This window comes from Pantherophis guttatus, chromosome 2 (assembly GCF_059756535.1).
Source record: "Pantherophis guttatus breed Tessera chromosome 2, ASM5975653v1, whole genome shotgun sequence".
NCBI lineage: Eukaryota > Metazoa > Chordata > Lepidosauria > Squamata > Colubridae > Pantherophis > Pantherophis guttatus.
The window spans coordinates 220,014,923-220,034,417 of record NC_142064.1 but is presented as its reverse complement, the minus strand read 5'-3'; the positions used below and the strand labels follow the sequence as shown (position 1 = coordinate 220,034,417).

General features: G+C 36.6%; 1 protein-coding gene across 3 annotated transcripts in view; it reads right to left on the bottom strand.

Annotated features, from left to right (window-relative positions):
• Nucleotides 1-19,495, bottom strand: part of CACNA2D3 (calcium voltage-gated channel auxiliary subunit alpha2delta 3) — a 563,616-nt gene that overhangs the window by 91,139 nt on the left and 452,982 nt on the right. For all 3 annotated transcript variants that reach the window (XM_060688326.2, XM_060688328.2, XM_060688327.2), the window contains 3 exons: nucleotides 12,870-12,953; nucleotides 2,673-2,744; nucleotides 2,405-2,466 (listed from right to left, as the gene is read on the bottom strand). In XM_060688326.2, coding sequence (XP_060544309.2) covers nucleotides 2,405-2,466; nucleotides 2,673-2,744; nucleotides 12,870-12,953 — 218 coding nt within the window. The remainder of the gene's footprint in view (nucleotides 1-2,404; nucleotides 2,467-2,672; nucleotides 2,745-12,869; nucleotides 12,954-19,495) is intronic.

Sequence of the window (19,495 nt, the reverse complement as noted above, 5' to 3'; positions counted from 1 at the left end):
TGGTGGTTGCACGTCTTGGCCAACCATCCACTTTGATGCCATTTTATGTTTGTTGTGCCAGCAGCAACGGACTGTGTACATTTATTAGGGGTGCAATAACCCCTGCTCTCTCTGGCAAACGAAAATGAACACTCACCAAGGTCAGTGTTATTCAGCCAAGAGTAGAATCTGCCCATAGGCTTGTAGAGGAGGAGGCCGTTTTCATACAAATGAAAATCATCTGTATGGAAAATAATCCTTACTGATAGTATTAAGAGCTAGCAGAGCTGCTGAGAGCAAGGAAATCCAAGAATGTGAAAATCGGAGCTTAATGACACACTTGGCATAATTTCTTGGTTACATATGTTAGCCTTGCTTAATATTGTTGTGATGAAAACAGTATTGCCATGGGCTCTTTCCCATAAAATACTAAGGGAGGGTTGCAATAATTGTTGCATTTTTAAAATGTTTCTTACATTTTTGAAAGTACTGATTTAACTGTATAGGTTGTCCTCGACTTATGACCACAATTGAGCCCAGCATTTCTGTTGTTAAGTGATACATTTGCTAAGTGTGTTTTGCCCCATTTTATGAACTTTCTTGCCACAGTTGTTATGTGAATGACTGCTGCTGTTAAGTTAGTAACCCAGTTGTTAGTAACCCAGTCGTTAAGCGAATCTGGCTTCTCCAATGACTTTGCTTGTCGCAAAATGGAATCATGTGATCCCCGGGACATTCCAACTGTCATAAATATGAGTTATCTGCCAAGCGTCTGAATTTTGATCACGTGACCAAGGGAATGCTGCAATGGTTGTAAGTGCGAAAAATCATCATAAGTCACTTTTTCAGTGTCGTCGTAACCTTGAATGGTCACTATATGAACCATTGTAAATTGAGGACTACCAATAGAGTAAAAGCACAATGTTCTCATTTTGGAATCTGATCCAATTTGTGAATTGGATACCAATTTTATGTAAGTAAGGTTCAGCAAATTCTTCAATCTGGAGATATGCTGCAAAAGTTATGTGCGGAATTTTAAATCACATCTACTGCTCTCAAACGAAGGCAACATGAGAAAGTTAGACACTTGCCAGGAAAATTGACAAAGAAGAAGAAAAAAGAGAAGAAATTGCACTGACGGTTCAACAGTTTTCTGCATCTGGACTCACATCTATTTCATGAATATCTGCCTTGTGGGATGATAACCCCAAAGCATCAGGAGAATTCATGCTTGAACTGAAAGAAGAGCTTTGAGTTTTCTGTGCAACTACTTCATACAGAAAGTTTCCAAAATGGTAGCTTACGGAATCTCCCTAGATAGTAAAGGAGTTTTAGATGTTGGGCTATGTTCACCTGATGGGCTACTGAGGCCTCCTATGGACCTTGCCTAAACAATGTAGTCTTGTCTCCAGTGTAAATTAGTATGGTCCTCTTGGCATCAATCCTACCACCTGACTAATCCCTGATTGGTGCATATGTTTGAGCTCTAATGTCTGGTTGAGCGGTCCTGGTTTATTGCAGAAGTAGACAGTCTTGGGTGCCTGTCAGTGTCGCAGCCAGAAATGAACTCCAGCCTGCTCACTAAAGGCAGAATTACACTATGAAAAGAACTGCATATGGATTGTGTCGTGCTTTGGATTTGATTTGTGGTTCAGTTACCGGAACAGGCATTCCATGAATATGTAAAACTAAGCTCTGTATAAATAAATTCTAATCATTTTATTTGCTAGTGCATCTACGATCACTAAGTGTTGCATCATTGGATCAGTGTTACTAGTCTGGATATTGTTTAATTATTTTGTGGATGGGAAACGTTTTAGTGAAACACTGCAGTCATTCTTCCTTCTTTTGAGTACAAGATGTGTTTATGCTTCATGTAATTGCTTATAACAAATGAATAACATTTCTGAGTGTGTGCGTGACTCTCTGAACCTTTGAGTATGTGTGACTGAGGCAAAAGGAACTGCTTGTAGATAGTGATGGGGACTACAGATTTATAACGAAGGTGCCAGTGTCCTAGAAGTGTGTATTTGTAATATTCTTTTAACCACACCTAATCTACAGCGTGCATACAAATGCATTTCTTTTAGCCCTGTACAAAAATCCGTGCAGGTTTTCATCAATGGCAGGGAAAATTCAGCTGGAGATAGGAAGCAAGTTTCTTAACAGACCACAGAATGGAGTGCCTTCTGAATGACAGGTCTGGGATATGGCCAGACAATTTATCTTTCAAAAATTTTCCGTCTCTGAATAAAACCTGAAAAAAGCACTACTGGAAAGCTATTTCCCTTGCTCTTTTCAGCATCATTCAGGGACGTTTTATTGTCAGCCTCTTCTGATGAGCTTTTAATGAGCTCATGAGTCCTGTAGAAATGCGATTGCAATAAGCCCGATGAAATATTCCATTTATTGTGAGCTGCTTTACCTGAAAGGGGTCCCCTTGATATCCGTATAATAGTAGTCATTTGTCATCACCAACACTCGCTTCTAGATTTAAGAGAGGAAAAAAAAGTTTAATATGAAAAGTTTGGCAGGTTTGAATTAAAAAAAAGCAAACATTTAATCTAGGGTAAGATTAATAATAGCATAACAGAGAGACATGCAAACATTCAAAATTCATCTACATGTAATAAATACAAGTATATAATTTTATTTTTACATTTCATTGGAAAAGAATTGCCTATACAAAATACCCCTTTGTCCACTGTTTTCTTCACTTCCATGGAGAATTTTCCTGTTTTCCGATTCACCATTGCATTTCGAAGCTTAAATAGGAAAAAAGAAAAAAAAAAAAGGGGGGGGGAGAGAGTATAAAAAGAAATTTAAAAAAAGAATTAAGACAACATATTGTTTTTCTTTTTATATATGTAATCATTTTAAAAGATATTTGGACCAAAGGAAGAATAGGTACATGTGCATTCTTTCCACTCTAATTTGTTTAGCTACCAGACATGGTCATTATATATTCCTGCATCACAACTTCGAGAGCCAAAAATTATTTGGCTGAAAATGCTGGGAATTTAGTCTAAGAGGTTCATCGTGTTGAAAAATAGATTATAAAATAAAACATGGCTGAAATGGGATTTGAGCCTGGGTCCCAAGACTGAAGGTACCACTCCAGTTATATTATAAACTTAGCACTTAGATTTATATACCGCTTCACAGTTTACAGAAACAACTTCTAAGTGGCTTACAGAGTCAGCATCTTGCTGCCAACCAATCTGGGTCCTCATTTTACAGACCTCAGAAGGATGGAAGGCTGAGTCAACCTTGAGCTGGTGAGAATCGAACTGCTGAAATGCTGGCAGTCAGCAGTTAGCAAAAGTAGTCCACAGTACTGCATTCTAACCACTGTGCCACTATAGCACTGCTTGGAAAGCTTAGTTTTGAAAGGAAGTTAAAACTGGTAACCTTTACCAGCAGGCAAGTAAAGGTTAAAATGAAAGTTAGTTGCAGGCTATAAGAGAAAAATCATTGTGAGCCATGTATAAGTTTGGAGTCAATACATGAATTCATAACCCAAGCGATTCCTTAAATATGGTACATGATATGGTTGTGCTTTCTTTCTCTTTCTCTCTCATACAAAACATTCCTGTATTTCTCTCTAAATATGGTTATCCTGCCCCTTTAAACTTTGAAATTAAGCAGCCAAATAAAGAAGTCCAATGATGTCCCATCCTCAGACACTTCCAAGTTTTTTTTATGGACAAATTAGGTAAATTAATTTAAAATCTATTTTTATGTTGTCTTGATTTACAGATTACATGAACTAAAGCCCAATCATACTAGGTGTCTAGTAGAAGCCACAGTGATATCAAGTTTGCCATAATATCACCATGCAAGTAATGTTAATTATTTAAATTACATAAATGCTAATTATATAAAGTACATCTTTTGCTTCATGATGGTGTGACATACCCAAAATCATTTGGCCCTGAGCCCAACACATCTGGAGGTCATTAGGTTGGATAGGATTGATGTAAAGCACATATTAGTGCCTTTCAGTGCTTTGAATATGAAAGTACTTAAAAGAATGTGTAGGTACACACAAGTAGTACTTGCTACCAATAACTTAGATCAAGGCTATCTTTCTCCTGGATCATATCACAGATACAGAGAACAGGCAGGTGATCCCAAAGAGAAGATGTAACTGCTTTAAAGAGCTGTCTACACTGCTACATTAATCCTCTTGTGAGCTCTGAACCATTCCCATCCCAGCCCCACTTTAATCTGAATCAGACCATCTGTGCCTTTTGTTAGGTCATCATTTTAGAGATATTGCCTTACCTAAACAGAATGAACATGTGTGGCAAAAAAAAAAAAAAAAAAGGCAGTGGGAGTGGAAACAACTTCTTACTTCCTGCCAGCTTTCTCCTTGAGTTTCCTTCTGAGAAACTGGCAGGGAGTATCAGAAATACTCTCTTTTCCCTTCCCTTCCCTTCCTGTCCCATCCCTTCTCTTCCCTTCCCGTCCCTTCACAGGAAGGGTAAGTGGCTGCTGCAGGGTGGGGAGGGAGCAAGGGATTGTGAGACTGGTTGGGAACATTGTGAGACTGGCTGTCATGCAACAATGAAAACGAAGACCACATGACCACAGCAGCAGTCCAGTAAGTTCAGCAGTAGCACTGAAGCAGCCAAAATTTTCCCCAAATTCGATTCCCTCAAGAGTCATGGGTCCCAGATTTAGGCCACATTCTGTAAGTTAGCCCATCTAAAGTGCTTCAGTTCAAAAATTGTTGCTCTATGATGCAGCATTTTGCCCAATTAAAGATCATAACAAGAATTTTAGTAGTATATAGGTACCGTAGATTCCTGTATGGTATAATATCTAATTCAGACCAAGTATATGTTGCTGTTGTAAAGAGCTTCTCCCAAGCATGTTGTACTTCAGCTCATTGTTGACTCAAAGGTGAGCTGTCATGAAGCTAAAACTAGATCACACTGCCTCTACAACTTGTGTTTGTATTAATTTACAAAGCAGTATAAAAATTCAAGTTTAAATATCAGCTAAAGTAAGTGTAGCCTGTCTCACAAAAAAAAAATGTGTTAATGTGTTTTCAGAGAGATAGGTCCAGTCCAGAGCTCCCACGTTAAATCAGAACCAGAGGATCATATCCAATCATATGAGAAAAATTGAATCATATTCATCACGCCCTGCTCTTTGTAGCTTTTATTTCTGTTTAAAAAGTGGACCTATCTATTGCAGAGGTGGCTAGACAACCATCTTTGGGGAGATGCTTAAGTTCAGTTTCCTCTATTGAATGGGGCAATTGCACTTTAGTGGCCTTCTAATTCTCTGGTACTCTAATTCTACAGATACTTGATAGGGCCATGTGACATTTCTTTGCTCTGGACAATTTACAGTGGTCGTTTTCATGAAGTCAAAGGCTGTCTTTCAAGGCTGAAAAGCGCAGGGGAGCAAAGCTTGCTTGTCAGTAAAATAACTGTTTTATTCTTGTGAAAAATCTGAGTATGGCTGACCAAATTAAAGCTGCATTGTTAGCATTTTTCCCCCATTTTGGGGCATCCTGATTTGAGCCCACTATCTTCTACAGACAACAAGTGTAACAAAATTTTTAAAGTTTTTGGCTATAGGCTTTATCGAATAAAACATATTTTACTGAAGATTTTTTAAATATAAAATGTAATGTGTAATATGCAATTCTGGAAGTATTTTCCCTTTTTAACTTTTGTGGTTTTGGACTTGGAGAGCTGGTCTTAATTACCAATCTACTTTCTAATGTTTAAAGAACTGTTCCATTTATCTTTAACATGTTTCTCATTTTTCTCCATCTCAGAGCCTGCAGTATTCCACTCCCACACAACCCTCAGGCAAGTCGCAAATTTACAAAAAGGGCCTCTAAAACTCTCATAGCTTTTAAGATCAAGTATGCATATGGGAATAAGATCTCTTTTTTTACCCCCTGAATATAGTTTTTGGCTTGGGATAACAGTTTTTCATCTATTCTGTAGACTTTTCTTTTGCTACCTCTACGGGGATTAAATTGGTGTCCAGTCATATAAATGAGGGACATCTTTCTTCCCACATTAGCATTGTTGTAAAATAATAAAACATCAACTTCCATGTATGAAGCTCTTTAAAAAGATCGTTATAAAAGAAATAGTGAATGTCAGTAAATGACTTTCCATTAATTTAATTAAAAGCAATTATTTTAATAAATGATAAAGTGTTAGAGAGCCATTTAGAGAATAAGAACACAGATAGACAGCTTCATTTGGGGCAGGAAATCTTATGCAGCCATTAGTAATTTTGAAAGGATGTTATGGGTCCTCTTACAAAGGAACACTCCTGACTGTGATGTTTTCTGCCACCTCAACCTATTTTACTCTTTATGGTGGCTGGTGGGCACAGTTCCAAAGAAAGTATTGTTTGGAATTTCCTTGGGTCAGTGTAGGGTCTAGGCAGGGGTGACCAACCTTGGCAACTTTCAGACTTGTGGACTTCAACTGCCAGAATTGGCTAGAGATTTCTGGGATTTGAAGTCCACAGGTCTTAAAGTTCCAAGGTTGGACACCCCTGGTCTAGGGTCAATTGTAAAAAATGAAATTAGACGCTGCTATTCTGCTTTGCATCAGATCAGCTTATTTTGGTGTTTTTTTTAAAACCAGGAGGGTTTAGGGGACATGGAAAGAATAATCTCTGGGCACACCTGAGTATATAGACATCCCATTGCCTGCTTCTGGATTAATATATGAGAATGTGAGCTAGCATACTGTGCTTCAAGTCCCCAGTCTTTTAGGGTGGATAAATTTGGGATCATGTATTGTAAGAACTCTCACAAAATGGCTACTACAGAGTTCCACATTAACAAAATGATGCCAAGGGAATATAGACATTTCCTAAGCACTGATTTAATAGAATTGTCATTTGGCCCTCCTCTAATCCTTCTCTGTTGGGACATTCCAATAACATGTCCCTGGCACTATTTTAGGATTTCAGGTTCTTGCAAGTTATAACCATGGTCACTGTTGTAAACAACATATGTTAGGTTTTGCAGAACAGTTATGGCATTCTGGATGGCATAGGTTTCAGGGATGGATACCCATCTACTGCAGTTATGGCTTCCTACAGTAATTAAATTCATCATTGCTAATTTCCTCCCCCATTATGAGAATATGCCTAGAAAATAATATAACTGATGGGAAGTTCGCTGGCTAATTCTTAGAGCAATTTACATCATAACAGTCCAACATCTCAGGACAGGTTACATCCCTTCCCATGTCCTTCTGTATGGCCCATGGGGAGGCAGAAGGTAGAGGCAGAAAAGTGCCTCTACCTTACTTCCTGAGTAGAGGCCTTCCCTCCAAAGATAACACTCTATGTGCTACTGGTAAGCAAGTTTATAGAACAAGAACTGCCAGTGAATGAATCAGCCTGTACAAAAGTAGCTTGAAGAAAGCAGTAAGGCTCAGTTTTACCATATTATAATATTACATAAAAGATACATTAGCATCTATTTTGAGATATGACAACAAAATTTAATTGTAGACTAGCAATAGAATGAAATTAGAATAGACCTTCTTCATTTGATATGCAGATGAAGAAGTTTCCACAGTTATATTGTAACAATTCACTATCCCAAGGGTGTTTTTTCAGGAGGCAACTGGACTTCCTTGTTTTTTTCTTTGAAGACGTTTCAATCCTCATCCAAGAAGCTTCTTCAGCTCTGACTGGATGGTGAGGAATGGAAGGATTTATACTCCTTGCAGACAGCTGGTCATTTGCATTCTTTTAGAGAGCTGTTGAGGCCATTTAGAGATTTATCTGTGTCCTCAGCATCACCTGAGTATTGCAAATGTGCATAGAGCCTTCTTGGCTGCCGAAAGTTCTCTGTCCTGTGTCCCTTCACTGTTGAAGACAGGCGCAGGCTGTTGGGAACACAGATTTGCACTTTCCCCCCCCTTTTTTTCTTCAAAGGAAAAACAAGACACTCCAATTGCCTCTTGAAAAAGCACCTTCAGACAACCATGACCTGGATGACTGAGAATCTCCATAGACATTTAGCAATTCACTAGACGACATTTGATGCCAGTATAGATTCAATAGATTACTTTGGCCACCTAATGAGAAGGAAGGACTCACTGGAGAAGTGCCTAACGCTGGGAAAGACTGAGGGCAAAAGAAGAAGGGGACAACAGAGAACGAGGTGGCTGGATGGAGTCACTGAAGCAGTGAGCGTGAGCTTGAATGGACTCCAGGGGATGGTGGAGGACAGGAAGTCCTGGAGGAACGTTGTCCACGGGGTCATGATGGGTCAGACACAACTTCTCAACTAACAATAACAATAATAACAACATAGATTCAAATGTATCTGCAGCCTAGTTCTCGCTGAGGTGGTAAAGGTATAGCTGGATTAAATCAGTTTAAACTTATTAGTGGGTATTTGGGACACAGGTTATTTCATGCTTTGGCATAAACAATCCTCACATAATGAAATAAAAATATAAAATGTGTCTCCATTTTATACTCTAAAAAGTATCTCTTTTATATATGGTTTGACTTTTTTTTATATATGCCTCATCTACAAATCAGAAGCAGTGTAGTTAAGAAAATGGAGTTATCAATTTAATGAGAACTATGATGATTCTATTTGACAATATCCAATTTATTTTAGTATCTGGTCTTCCATAATTTAGGGGTTGGATTACAACTGTATTGATCCCAGCCAACATATCTAATTTCTCCAGGTTGGGAATACTCTTTGTATCTGCCTATTTCTCCTGGTTCCTTTAATAACAATGTTCAAGATTTGCCTTGAATTTTCCCAGAAAAAAAATGTTTTCTAGTGTTATTTCTTTGGAAGAAAGAACTGCTAAAGCATACTGAATATAGCTATTCTCATCCAAATCTCTTCCAGAAATAGGATTCAAAATACAGAATAGTTTTCCTTCAGTAGATTACTGAACTGCTTTTCTGCTTGTTTCATACTAACCAATAAGATAAATGTAATGTATCGAGAACAAAGAAAGAAGAATTTCAATAATGGAAATAGATTAGGACAATAAGAAGTTATTTTTACTTGGCAGGAGAGGCATTCAGAAGGCTGCTATGATATCTGGTTGTCTTGAACAGGTACTTCGGTCACTTCTGTGTTGTGGCATTTACCACCATAACAACAACAACTAAAGAGTTCGGGAGGGGTCTCTAGTGCAATTAACAGAGGCTACTATTGGTGATCCTTCTTTAGAATGAGGCATTGGGTAGGTTCCTCTAGAGTTCATTTGACTGATTCAGCATTCTGAAGGACACTTCAACACAGAAAATTCTGAGTCCCAGTCTGACATGAATTCTATTTGTGTATATTTATTTACAGATGTTTTAATGTTGTTTCAGTCACCCGAAAGCAGGGCTGTCAAACTCCCAGCCCATGAGCCGAATGCATCATGTGCTAGCCACGCCCCGTTTAGCAAAGGGGAAAAAAGTCCCGATACATCACATGATGCCACCATGATGACATGAGTTTGACACCCCTGCCCTAGAGCATCTACTCAACACCTCACTCTGCTAACTAACTCCTCAGATAGTTCCAGTATGTACAGAGGAGAAGTACACTGATTGCTTTGTTGAAATATCAGGAAACATCAATGGTTGTGAAAATTAGACATTTTGACCTGGACAATTTAATTTTCAATTATAATCTTAAAAATAAAAATAAGCCAAAATATTTTTTAAAAAATAGAAAATGATATACTCTTAACAAAGACTATTCAAGTTGAAACTGCAGGAACAAACATGGAAAGCATTCAAAATGTATCTCTATGAATTGAGACCACAAATGTCAAAATATTACAGGCAGTATGACCTGAGGAGGCACAGAAGATGGGAGAAATTAGTTAACAGTAAAGGCAGGCATTGCTTAGGTTATTATGATTCATAAATAATATTGTGATTTAAACCCCAAGTAAGGTAGGTGGACAAGGCAGAAATGTGTGTATACACATAGACACAGACACACACATGAGAAGGCGGCAGACAGAAACTTGAGTCAGAGAAAAGTGATCAAGAAATGTCTACATTTGAATACTGACAATACTCCAGAGGCAGAGATACGTGATGAATCCCAGATTTCAGAAAGACGTGACACTGTAAATATGGGAAACTTCTGTTGATATATTCAAAACCTCTCAGAAATGATTGGAGTTTGGAAGGATATAGGAGCTGTTAATGTACTGCTGATATATGAGAAGGGTGCAAGGAAAGATTTGTGAAAAGGCAGACATGAAGGCATGACTTTAGTTGGTACAGACGTTATGGGAAAAGCTAAATAACAGAAACCAAAAGGAGAACACCTGGAAAGTTACGATTTAATTAAGGACAGTCAGCATGGATTCGCACAAAATGAAACATGCCCAAAATATCAGATTTATGGAGGAAGTAACAGAAAAACAGACAAAGGTTAAGTCATGGACATAAGGAAAACTTTTGATACAGTACAGCAGAAAATTGACTTGTAAAGACAGAATGGCATTCGAGGGAACTGCAGAATGACCAGAAAGAAGCAATATGGAGTTTGATTAGAACAAAAAGAATAAAACTGCAAAGGTTAACAGATAAGACATTTGATGGACAACATGAACATAGTGAATCTGTCACTATATCTGTCTGGATATAGAACTAAATGCATTTCATCTTATAAATAGTAGCAAGCTTCTGCTATTTCAGACTATAGCATAAGAAAGATAGAACTGTCTTGGCAAAATTTGGTTCAGATTTTTGTTGCTGTGCTGCTGTTATTTGATCTAACGTCTGAATGTTACTAAAGAGACCAAAGCAAAGCAGTTTTGGAATCCATATGGCTTGTTAAACTTTTGCTTCCTATTCATCTCACATATATTCGTCTAACCATGGCAGCACCACCCTCATTTTGGAAGGACCATATTCCTCCTTTAGAATTCACCAGCCAATTCAGTTTAGATGAGAGAAGATTTTCCATTTAAAGAAGGTGCGGGCTTCAAAAGGCTACTATTTCTTATTAGGAGTGCTGACCCTCTGCCTCCCATTAGGGCTAAGGTCAATTCTGACCCTGGTGATCTTCTGAAAGCAGCTGGAAGATGGAAATCTTCCAGGGAACATCTGAGGATTGTCACTTGGGTTTAAATTTTTGATTTATTTTAAAATTGGTAGGGTTTTTTATTATTTGCATGGTACAGTGGATGTTTTAATGGTTTTCACATTCTGTAAAACCATCAAGAATCGTGTAGGAATTGCAGTGTGGTATAAATGTAATAAATAAATAGGATTTGTATTGCTTTTTGTTGTTTTTAGGTTGTTAGGTTTTTATCCTTTTTATTGTACTCTTAGCTGTTTTAATAGTTAGTTAAAGCCTCCAAGAATCCTATGGGATTGCAACAGGAAATTATGTAGTCAGCCTTGCAGTTAACTTTTTATATTCATTCATTCATTCATTCATTCATTCATTCATTCATTCACTCACTCACTCACTCACTCACTCATTCATTCATTCATTCATTCATTCATTCATTCATTCTATATTTTCTACAGCTGCCCATCTCAATAAGTGACTCTGGGCAGTGTATATCATAAAACAATACATCTCTCCCATATTTACTTTAGAAGATTCATTCCCCCTTTTTTTTCCATGTTGAAAAACAACCCTACCTACATCTACAATGTATTAGTATCAGTAGTTCCAGGCATACTGTATATGAGATCTACCATTATATCTGTGAGATCAATGTTTGACCTTTCTCTTGGTACTTTTTTCTTCCAGTTTGCAGATATTCATAGCCACTCTTTCATCCCTTTGGAACTCCTGAGGTCTCCTTCCCCAATGGGCCCTGAAGAGTAGCTCTCCACAGGCCAGTCAAGCCTAGTGCAGTCCTTGAGCTGACTGGGACTACACCGATCTAGTAAGAATCTGCTTCTTAGGTTAAGCCACTTCCATCCTAGGACTGAAAGCCAGGACTGAAAATAGGGAGAAAGAAGCCATTTCTCTTCCATGATAGTAGATACTGGGCTTTATATGGTGGACATTAGGAACTAGTAAAAGAAAATGCTTCTAGCCATTGGTTCCATGTCACAGGATAAAGTTACATTATGCAAATGTGCTGCCATGAGGAACTTGAGGAACTTGAGAAGACATCAGATGAACTTAAGACATGAACAGCTGTGAAGGATTCCATATGCCTCCATGATCAAAGACACTGCCCCTTTGATCAATACCTCTAGGAAAGCACTGTTTTGTATATGTTCTGCTCACAAAAGGTTGACTTGAGGATAATGAATGATGTAAGAGGAGTCTTATAGCATATATTGAGAAAAGAAAGTAAGTGAGGGAAAAAGAGATTTTATTTATTTATCTACATTCTTAGTGATTTACTGATTTGGTAGCAGAGTAGGTAGTTAAAAACAAGGGAGGCTCTGCACAATAGACCTGAAAACTCAGGAATTGTATTGATACAGAAAGACTCTGATCCTGTTACACGCTCTTCCATCAGTTGCACTGAAGATCCTTTTTTTCTCTTAATGTTCCAGCTCAAATTAGTAGAGTTATGTAGGAATGAAATGAAGGGAGACCCTTCCCCCTTCAGCTGCTTTGAATTACCTGAGGAAGACGGGCTGGTAAATGCAACAAGTAAAGTAATAACTACACACTCACACTTATATAGACACACAAACACAAATTTAAAACACAACTGAAGCATTCTGGAAACTCCCATTACATTAATCAAGTATAACCGAACTGTATTTGTTGGGAACGGGCTAACACAAAATGAGATAAAAATAAAATGTACCCATTTTTTAAAAAGTGGCTTATCATTTTCCTTTCTTCTCTTCCTGCTGCTCAGTCAAGCTGGTAGTGAGTGCAACTGACTTTTCTGTCAAGCAGTGACTGAACTATTACTTACCACATCATCTCTGTCTTCCCATTCAACCTCAGAGAGGTCAACACTGCTGTAATTAGGCTTTCTTCGCTTTTTCCCTTCTTCATACTAGGGTCATTTAAAAAAAAAAAAAAAAAGAGAGAGAGAGAGAGAGAGAGAGAGAGAGAGAGAGAGAGAGAGAGAGAGAAATGAGATGCTAGGTGAAAAAAACCCTGGCACTTCTATTTTTCTAGTAAATCGATACAGGCATAATCAACTTTCTCCCCTTATTATGTTCAATTTTCCATAAATGCATAAAAAACTGTTCTTTTGGAGTATGCTTTTTTCAACAACTTTCCATGCTGGACTACAAACCCATCTCATCCAGCCAGCATGACTGTAGTAGTTAGAGGCAGCACATTTAAAAGGTATCCTGTTAATCAGACTATGCCTTTTCCATTATTGTTCCTATGTATTGTATTTTATTGGCAATGCATCCTTGCAACAGTTTCAACATAGAATAAAAAAATAGTGATTCATTTTCTTACAAAACTATGTGCCACACAATTTATGCATAAAATTCAAGCTACATTCTGCTGCAAACCACTTCAGACTACAGCAGATGGAAAATATGCAAGACCTTGGTCATACTTGCAAAATTTACAAAAGACATCTTGAACCTTCTCTTCCAGATCAGCAGGAAGTTATATTTCCTAGAGTGTTATCAACAAATTGTTTATATATTTCTATTTAAACAAGATAAGAGGCTACTCCTGGGAAACTTGGTGTTAGTATCTGCTTGATATTACATTTTATCTGTTCTTTCATGGAGAAAAATGCAAGAAACACAGCAATAAGGAAATGTAACAATAAACACTGGTATTGTTATACTGTAAATCTCACTTTTAAAAAAAATAAACATCACAGTTACAAATGAGTTGACATTGGTGGTGTTTTCATAATGTAGAAAAATCCTGCCCCCTGCTGCATCCAACAGCAAAGAGATCTTACTAAAAATAACTTCAGTAATTTTCCAATGTGTAGGTTAAGTCTGATGTCTAAAATGGAATTTGCTAGCTTTCCAAAAAAATAAATCAAAGGCTATATTTTAAAGATTGTTATTCATTATTAAACTTAACTCTGTTCAAAAGCCATTTTGAATCCATTAATTGCAATTAGGCTTCAAAATCAAGTTTATAATCTTAAAGTTGCGACACACAAAATATTCACACTTGTTATTTCTGAGGGACCTAAATTCTTCATGCAAAGATGTTCCTGCATCAGTCAAGAGCAGTTGTGTTTCATCATAGCACCATCCTCTATCCCTTGTTTAACAACAAAGCACGGTGAGCTTGCATTCAACTGGTGCCAGGGAATAGTGTCATCATGGACATCTAAGAACTAATTATATACCTAGTGCCATAATTGACTCATGCAGCTAGCTGAACAAGAAAATGATGAGCCAGAAGGGTTAGTGATGTAGGGCTGGAGGAAGAGAAAGAGGGAATTTAGGAGCAACACATTGAGTTCTGTGCTCAATGAACATGGTTTCTCACCAGCATAGGAGACAGGTATAGCTAAATGGAATGTTGCAGGAAGACAGAAGGGACTGGGGGCAATGAAGGAGTGCTGTGGGCACAACATAATCAGCAATGGTTAAAGTCAGAATCACAGTCTGCTTCCTTTTCACACATTAGTTTATGCATGTTTCACTTTTGCTGGATGAAATCAGAACAGAGCTATCCCTTTTATTTGATGTCGTATTCTGATAAAAAAAAATGAACCTGACAAAAGGCAAAGAAACTATCCTCCATCCCAAAATCTCTTTAATTTTCAGCCTTACACTTCCTGAACCTAACATTGTGATTTGTTCTGGATTTGCAATCTGTTTGCCTGTAATGTGGATTGGTAAGGATCAAAGTGATGCTACTGGAAGATGTGAGATTCAGAGGTTGCAAAAACATAAGACATGCATTCTTACCCTGTCAAAAATGACATAACATTGTTCCCAACAATGAAAAGCCTAGCTAGTACTCAGTCAAATTTTCTCCCTTTTTAATTCAATCCTTTCAGGAAGGCTAGTGGCAACTGAAATATGGAAAAAACTGAAATGGTTAAGGTGTGGTCATTCTCAGTAGGGAACCTGGCAAGAGAGGAAATTGCCAACTTCATAGTAATTGCTAGGAATGTGTCCTCATTCCTTCTCTTTGGTCTTTTTCTATCTTTAGCTTTCCAAAAAGATGTGGTGCGCTTATTTTCAGCATCATTGGGGATCTCCTTACAGCTTGTTCAGGATATAATATTGGTCATGTGACTTTGAAATATTGCATGGTTACCTGACCATTTCCAGAAAACGGTGCAAGCTTGTGCATAGTTTTAACAAAATTAAAGAAAGAAGATGAATGGTCAAGTCAAATAGATACTCCTCCCTTGGCCATTTTCCTACTTTGCTCCTTGTCCTATCTGAACCTTGCAAATGTTTAAGTTCTTCTTTCTCCCATGTGAAAGAGAAAAAATAAAATCTGTATCTTTCATGAGCATAAGAATGTATCAAAACCATAGGATTCAACCCAACAAGCCTTTGATACAGTCCAAATCAACTGAAACATAGCAGATACTTTGATTTCTCCCTTACCAGTTCTAGTCCTGACCTACAGAAGCTGAAAACCTTTCAAAATAAGGAGTACTAGATGCTGTCAGCTTCTCACCTACATAAATGGTCCAAGTTGCTCCGCTTACTAGAGGGAAGCTGCCATGATCAGAATCCAATGAGCAGCTAAGTACTGGCAGTCAATGCCATTTAGCTTGAGGTAGCTCTACTGATGTTCCCTCAACTTCTATAGCCAAAAGAAATATCTTTTCCCAACTCCTTCCTTTCATCGAGGTTAGAGGAACATTATTTATGATTCCTGTTAGAATACAAAGCCTGCCAAGCTCTGTTCTCATTATTCACATCTATGCCCATAGCTTATAATATCGCACCATAAATTCTGGAAATAGCATTACACAGATTTGTGAGGGAAAGCCTGTCTGATCATTTTTATCATAGTCAACTTTGAAATGCATCTTTTGCATTCCTCAGTGACAACCATGACAATCCTTACTGAATCACCTGAAATCTGTTTTTATAATAGAGTGTCAGACTAAACCCAGGTTCATAGCCCCATTCAGTCAGAAACCTCTTGTTTTATAGTAGCCTGCTTTAGCCAAAATGAAGGTAAAAGAGATAGAGAGAATTGTATATTATGCCATGTTTATGGAAGAAAGATGAAATAAAATGTAATATATAATAACATGATACTTCCAATACTTTAAATTGTTTGCTAAGGATACTTTTCTTCTAATTTATTTTAATTATTTCTGCTTTAAATTTACATCTGGTTTACTATCTCAGTTATTTGTTCATGCAGTGTATAGTGTAAAACACTGTATGTAATGCAACATACATTGTAAATCAAGTATATTAAAATAATGCAGATTATGTGCAAAATGCTAGAGAAGTCAGTAAAAAGAATTATATGTAAGAGAGGTCTATTTAAAAAATTCCAGAATGTAGCAGTAAGGCAGTAGAAATAATCCTTAAATACATAAAACCAGAATGGTAGTATTCTTGGCCATTTTTTAATAGATAAAATGTTTACCTAGTTGTGGTCACTTACAAAGCAAGCCAGATGTAACATCTGACAAACTCTGACAATTTTTCTAAAATAACTTTATTCACTATTGGAATGGGAAAGAGAGATCAACTTTTGGACCTAAGAATATAGTTTTCTGCTACATTTATTTGAGCTGAAGTCCCCATTAAATTGGCATGCTTATGATTTTCACCCTGGGATCTATTTGGCACCAGTACAGATTCTTAATTTAATTTCCTGATTTTTAAGGGATTAATCAATTGATTGATTGTGTTATCATTGGCACAATTCTAATTGATTTTCTAAAATCTTGGGGTTTTATAAAATAGAGTCATTTTTAACTTTACAAAGTCCTTTATTCAGAGATATTGAATTTGTGATGGACATGAAGCATATTATCTCCTAGAAAGGGATCTTGAAGGCAAATTTCCAAGATTGAGTTGAATAAAAAAATGAGATTATCCCCCAATAAAGACATTTAGAAGAAGGATATAATTTAAGATTTTTAATCAGAAGTTTTTAGATTATAGTTGGCAATAGAGATCAATTATTTTTGATTAGTGTTTCTTGCCAGCTGGCAATGATAAACTGGCATGCAGTAAAATTTCCAACTTTTATTACAATGAGAAACCAACAGTTAATTGTGTCATATAAAGAGGGATGATAGATGACAGATCTATGTGCACATACATGAGCATTAGCATATAAATTGCATATGATAATAGGCAAAGTCTAAATCTTTGGTATTGAAAAGCTAGTTTCTTAAGATATCTTAAACCATTAAACTATTTCTACAGAAGTGAGCTGTTCTTTACCAGGCAAGTGTGTGAGTGCACACATATAATTTTGCAAATAATTATATCACTTCTATGGATGATAATACCGAGGACTCTTGTAAATTACAGATAAATCACGTCACATTCCCAGCTTGATGCTCTCTGCTCATCCTGGGATTGCCAAACAACATATTGTTTGGAATGATGGCAGTTCAATATATACTGAAGGTGGACAGTTAGGAAAATTGTATTTGGTGTAGTGGTTTCCAATTTCATACATTAAATGGTTCTCATGGCCGCATTCCCATTACTTTTGTGGAAATATCTGGCTTTGATGTAGTTCTTTACTTTGTATTTTTTAATGTTACATTATACGAACAAAAGCAGTTTCTGAAATAGTTGAGATATACCATATTAAGAAGGTCTCTAGCAGTTATTTGATTTCTCTTTCATGGTCAACATCACCATTCAAAACTGGGGGGAAAACAGATTGATTTCATAATTCACCATCTGGACCTTGTGACAAAATGGCTCATAGTGACCTTGACACATGAAACATAGAATCTGACCTTTTATACTTTAGAGGCAACTATTGAAACTCAATTAATGTTTGTCTACAAGGCAGTTTAATAAGTCTTCATCTAAATAGATGAGAAAAACGAGGAGCACCTTTCTATGCACCTATAAACATGGGGTAAAAAAATATCTTCATACAAATCAGTTACAAAGAAGTAAATTAGTTGTGTGACTTATATTGCATATGATTCTTTCTATATCAGATCCTCTATATTTAATATTTCATTTGCATTCTTAAGAAGTTATCATTCAGGATTATGTAAAACTGACAGCTGCTTATAATTATATCTTTTTAGTGTGGAAATAATTTAAAACATCTGCTCTTATTTCAACATTTGCAGACTTCAACTCAGTGAATGTCTTTTTACCTAAAGTCAAAGTTGAAAGAAACAACAAACTGTAAGTATTGCTACCAAATTTCTTGAATTTCATTTGTATTTACAACTGGTTTTATCAGCAAAGCCATCAAACAGCTAATTGTCTTTTTTTAACATATATAATTTTGGATTGCTAATTAATGGCAATTTTTGCTCTCACAGGGATTCAGATGCTCTTTTTAAGATGGAAATACCAACAAAAATAATTGTTGATATATTGGACTCTTCAGTTATTTAAATGAACACAAGGCATTTTCACTACTCAGTTTATTTAAATATTTGTTTGACAGCTACAGCTGTAGAGTTTTATAGAGCCTCTGAATTAGCAAGGGTAAGTGTAGGTTATCTTAGTTTCCAGCAGGCTTCCCCAGAGAAAAATGAGATTTGCTGCTTATGAAAGGCTAACACTACTTAAGTGGGCATTAATGTTTCCTCTGAGACTTGGATTCCTGTTTTTCTATATTAGGAGAAACAATTTTTCCCAGAATTTACTGCTATGTTAATACTGATTCAACAATCTTTAAATATGTTGGGCTTTTTTGCTATGTACAATGTATTGTGACAGTTCATATATTTAATTTAAACTCAGGAGTTTATTATGAAAGCAAAATAGCTGTCATTTTAGCGCACACATATACACACACATTCCGTTTTTGCATATCCAGGGACATTTTCTGTCGTTTTGAAAAGACAGATATAAAACAATATAAACCAATATAACTCTTGAAAAATTATTTGTTTGAACTACCTTTTACAAGAAACAATACATAGGAAAATTGAACTACTTTGTACCAAACGTTAACAGTTTACATTTTTACAGTTTCAAGATCTCAATCTAAAGATCACCATTATTTATTAAATAATAACAAGTGATGACTTTTCATGCTATTTAAAACACACTCCTTAAAAATTATCTATTGCAACTTTCCTGTAAAATATTAGAAAAAAATAAAAATAAGAATAATATGTATTCTGAAAAGCAACCAAAAATGGCTGCTTGTTGCAAGGAGGCAAATTGCTGGGAGGCAGAGGCAGATTTTTTTTTTCTTGCTTTCCTTCCCAAAAGCTAGATGCATCTTATAGTCCATAGCGTCTTAGAGTCTGAAAAATATGATAATTTGCCTTCTTAGGATAGAAATGAACCTATTTTACAATGTATGTTGGATAAAGGAAATTCTCCAAATGATTTGGTAAGGTGTAAGGTGACAAAGTCTCAGATGAGACCAAAGGTAGCACAGCCTAGTTTTAGTGAAATGTACATGTTGGGAGTTGAATAAAGGTGTTGTAGCTGATGGGATTTGGACTGG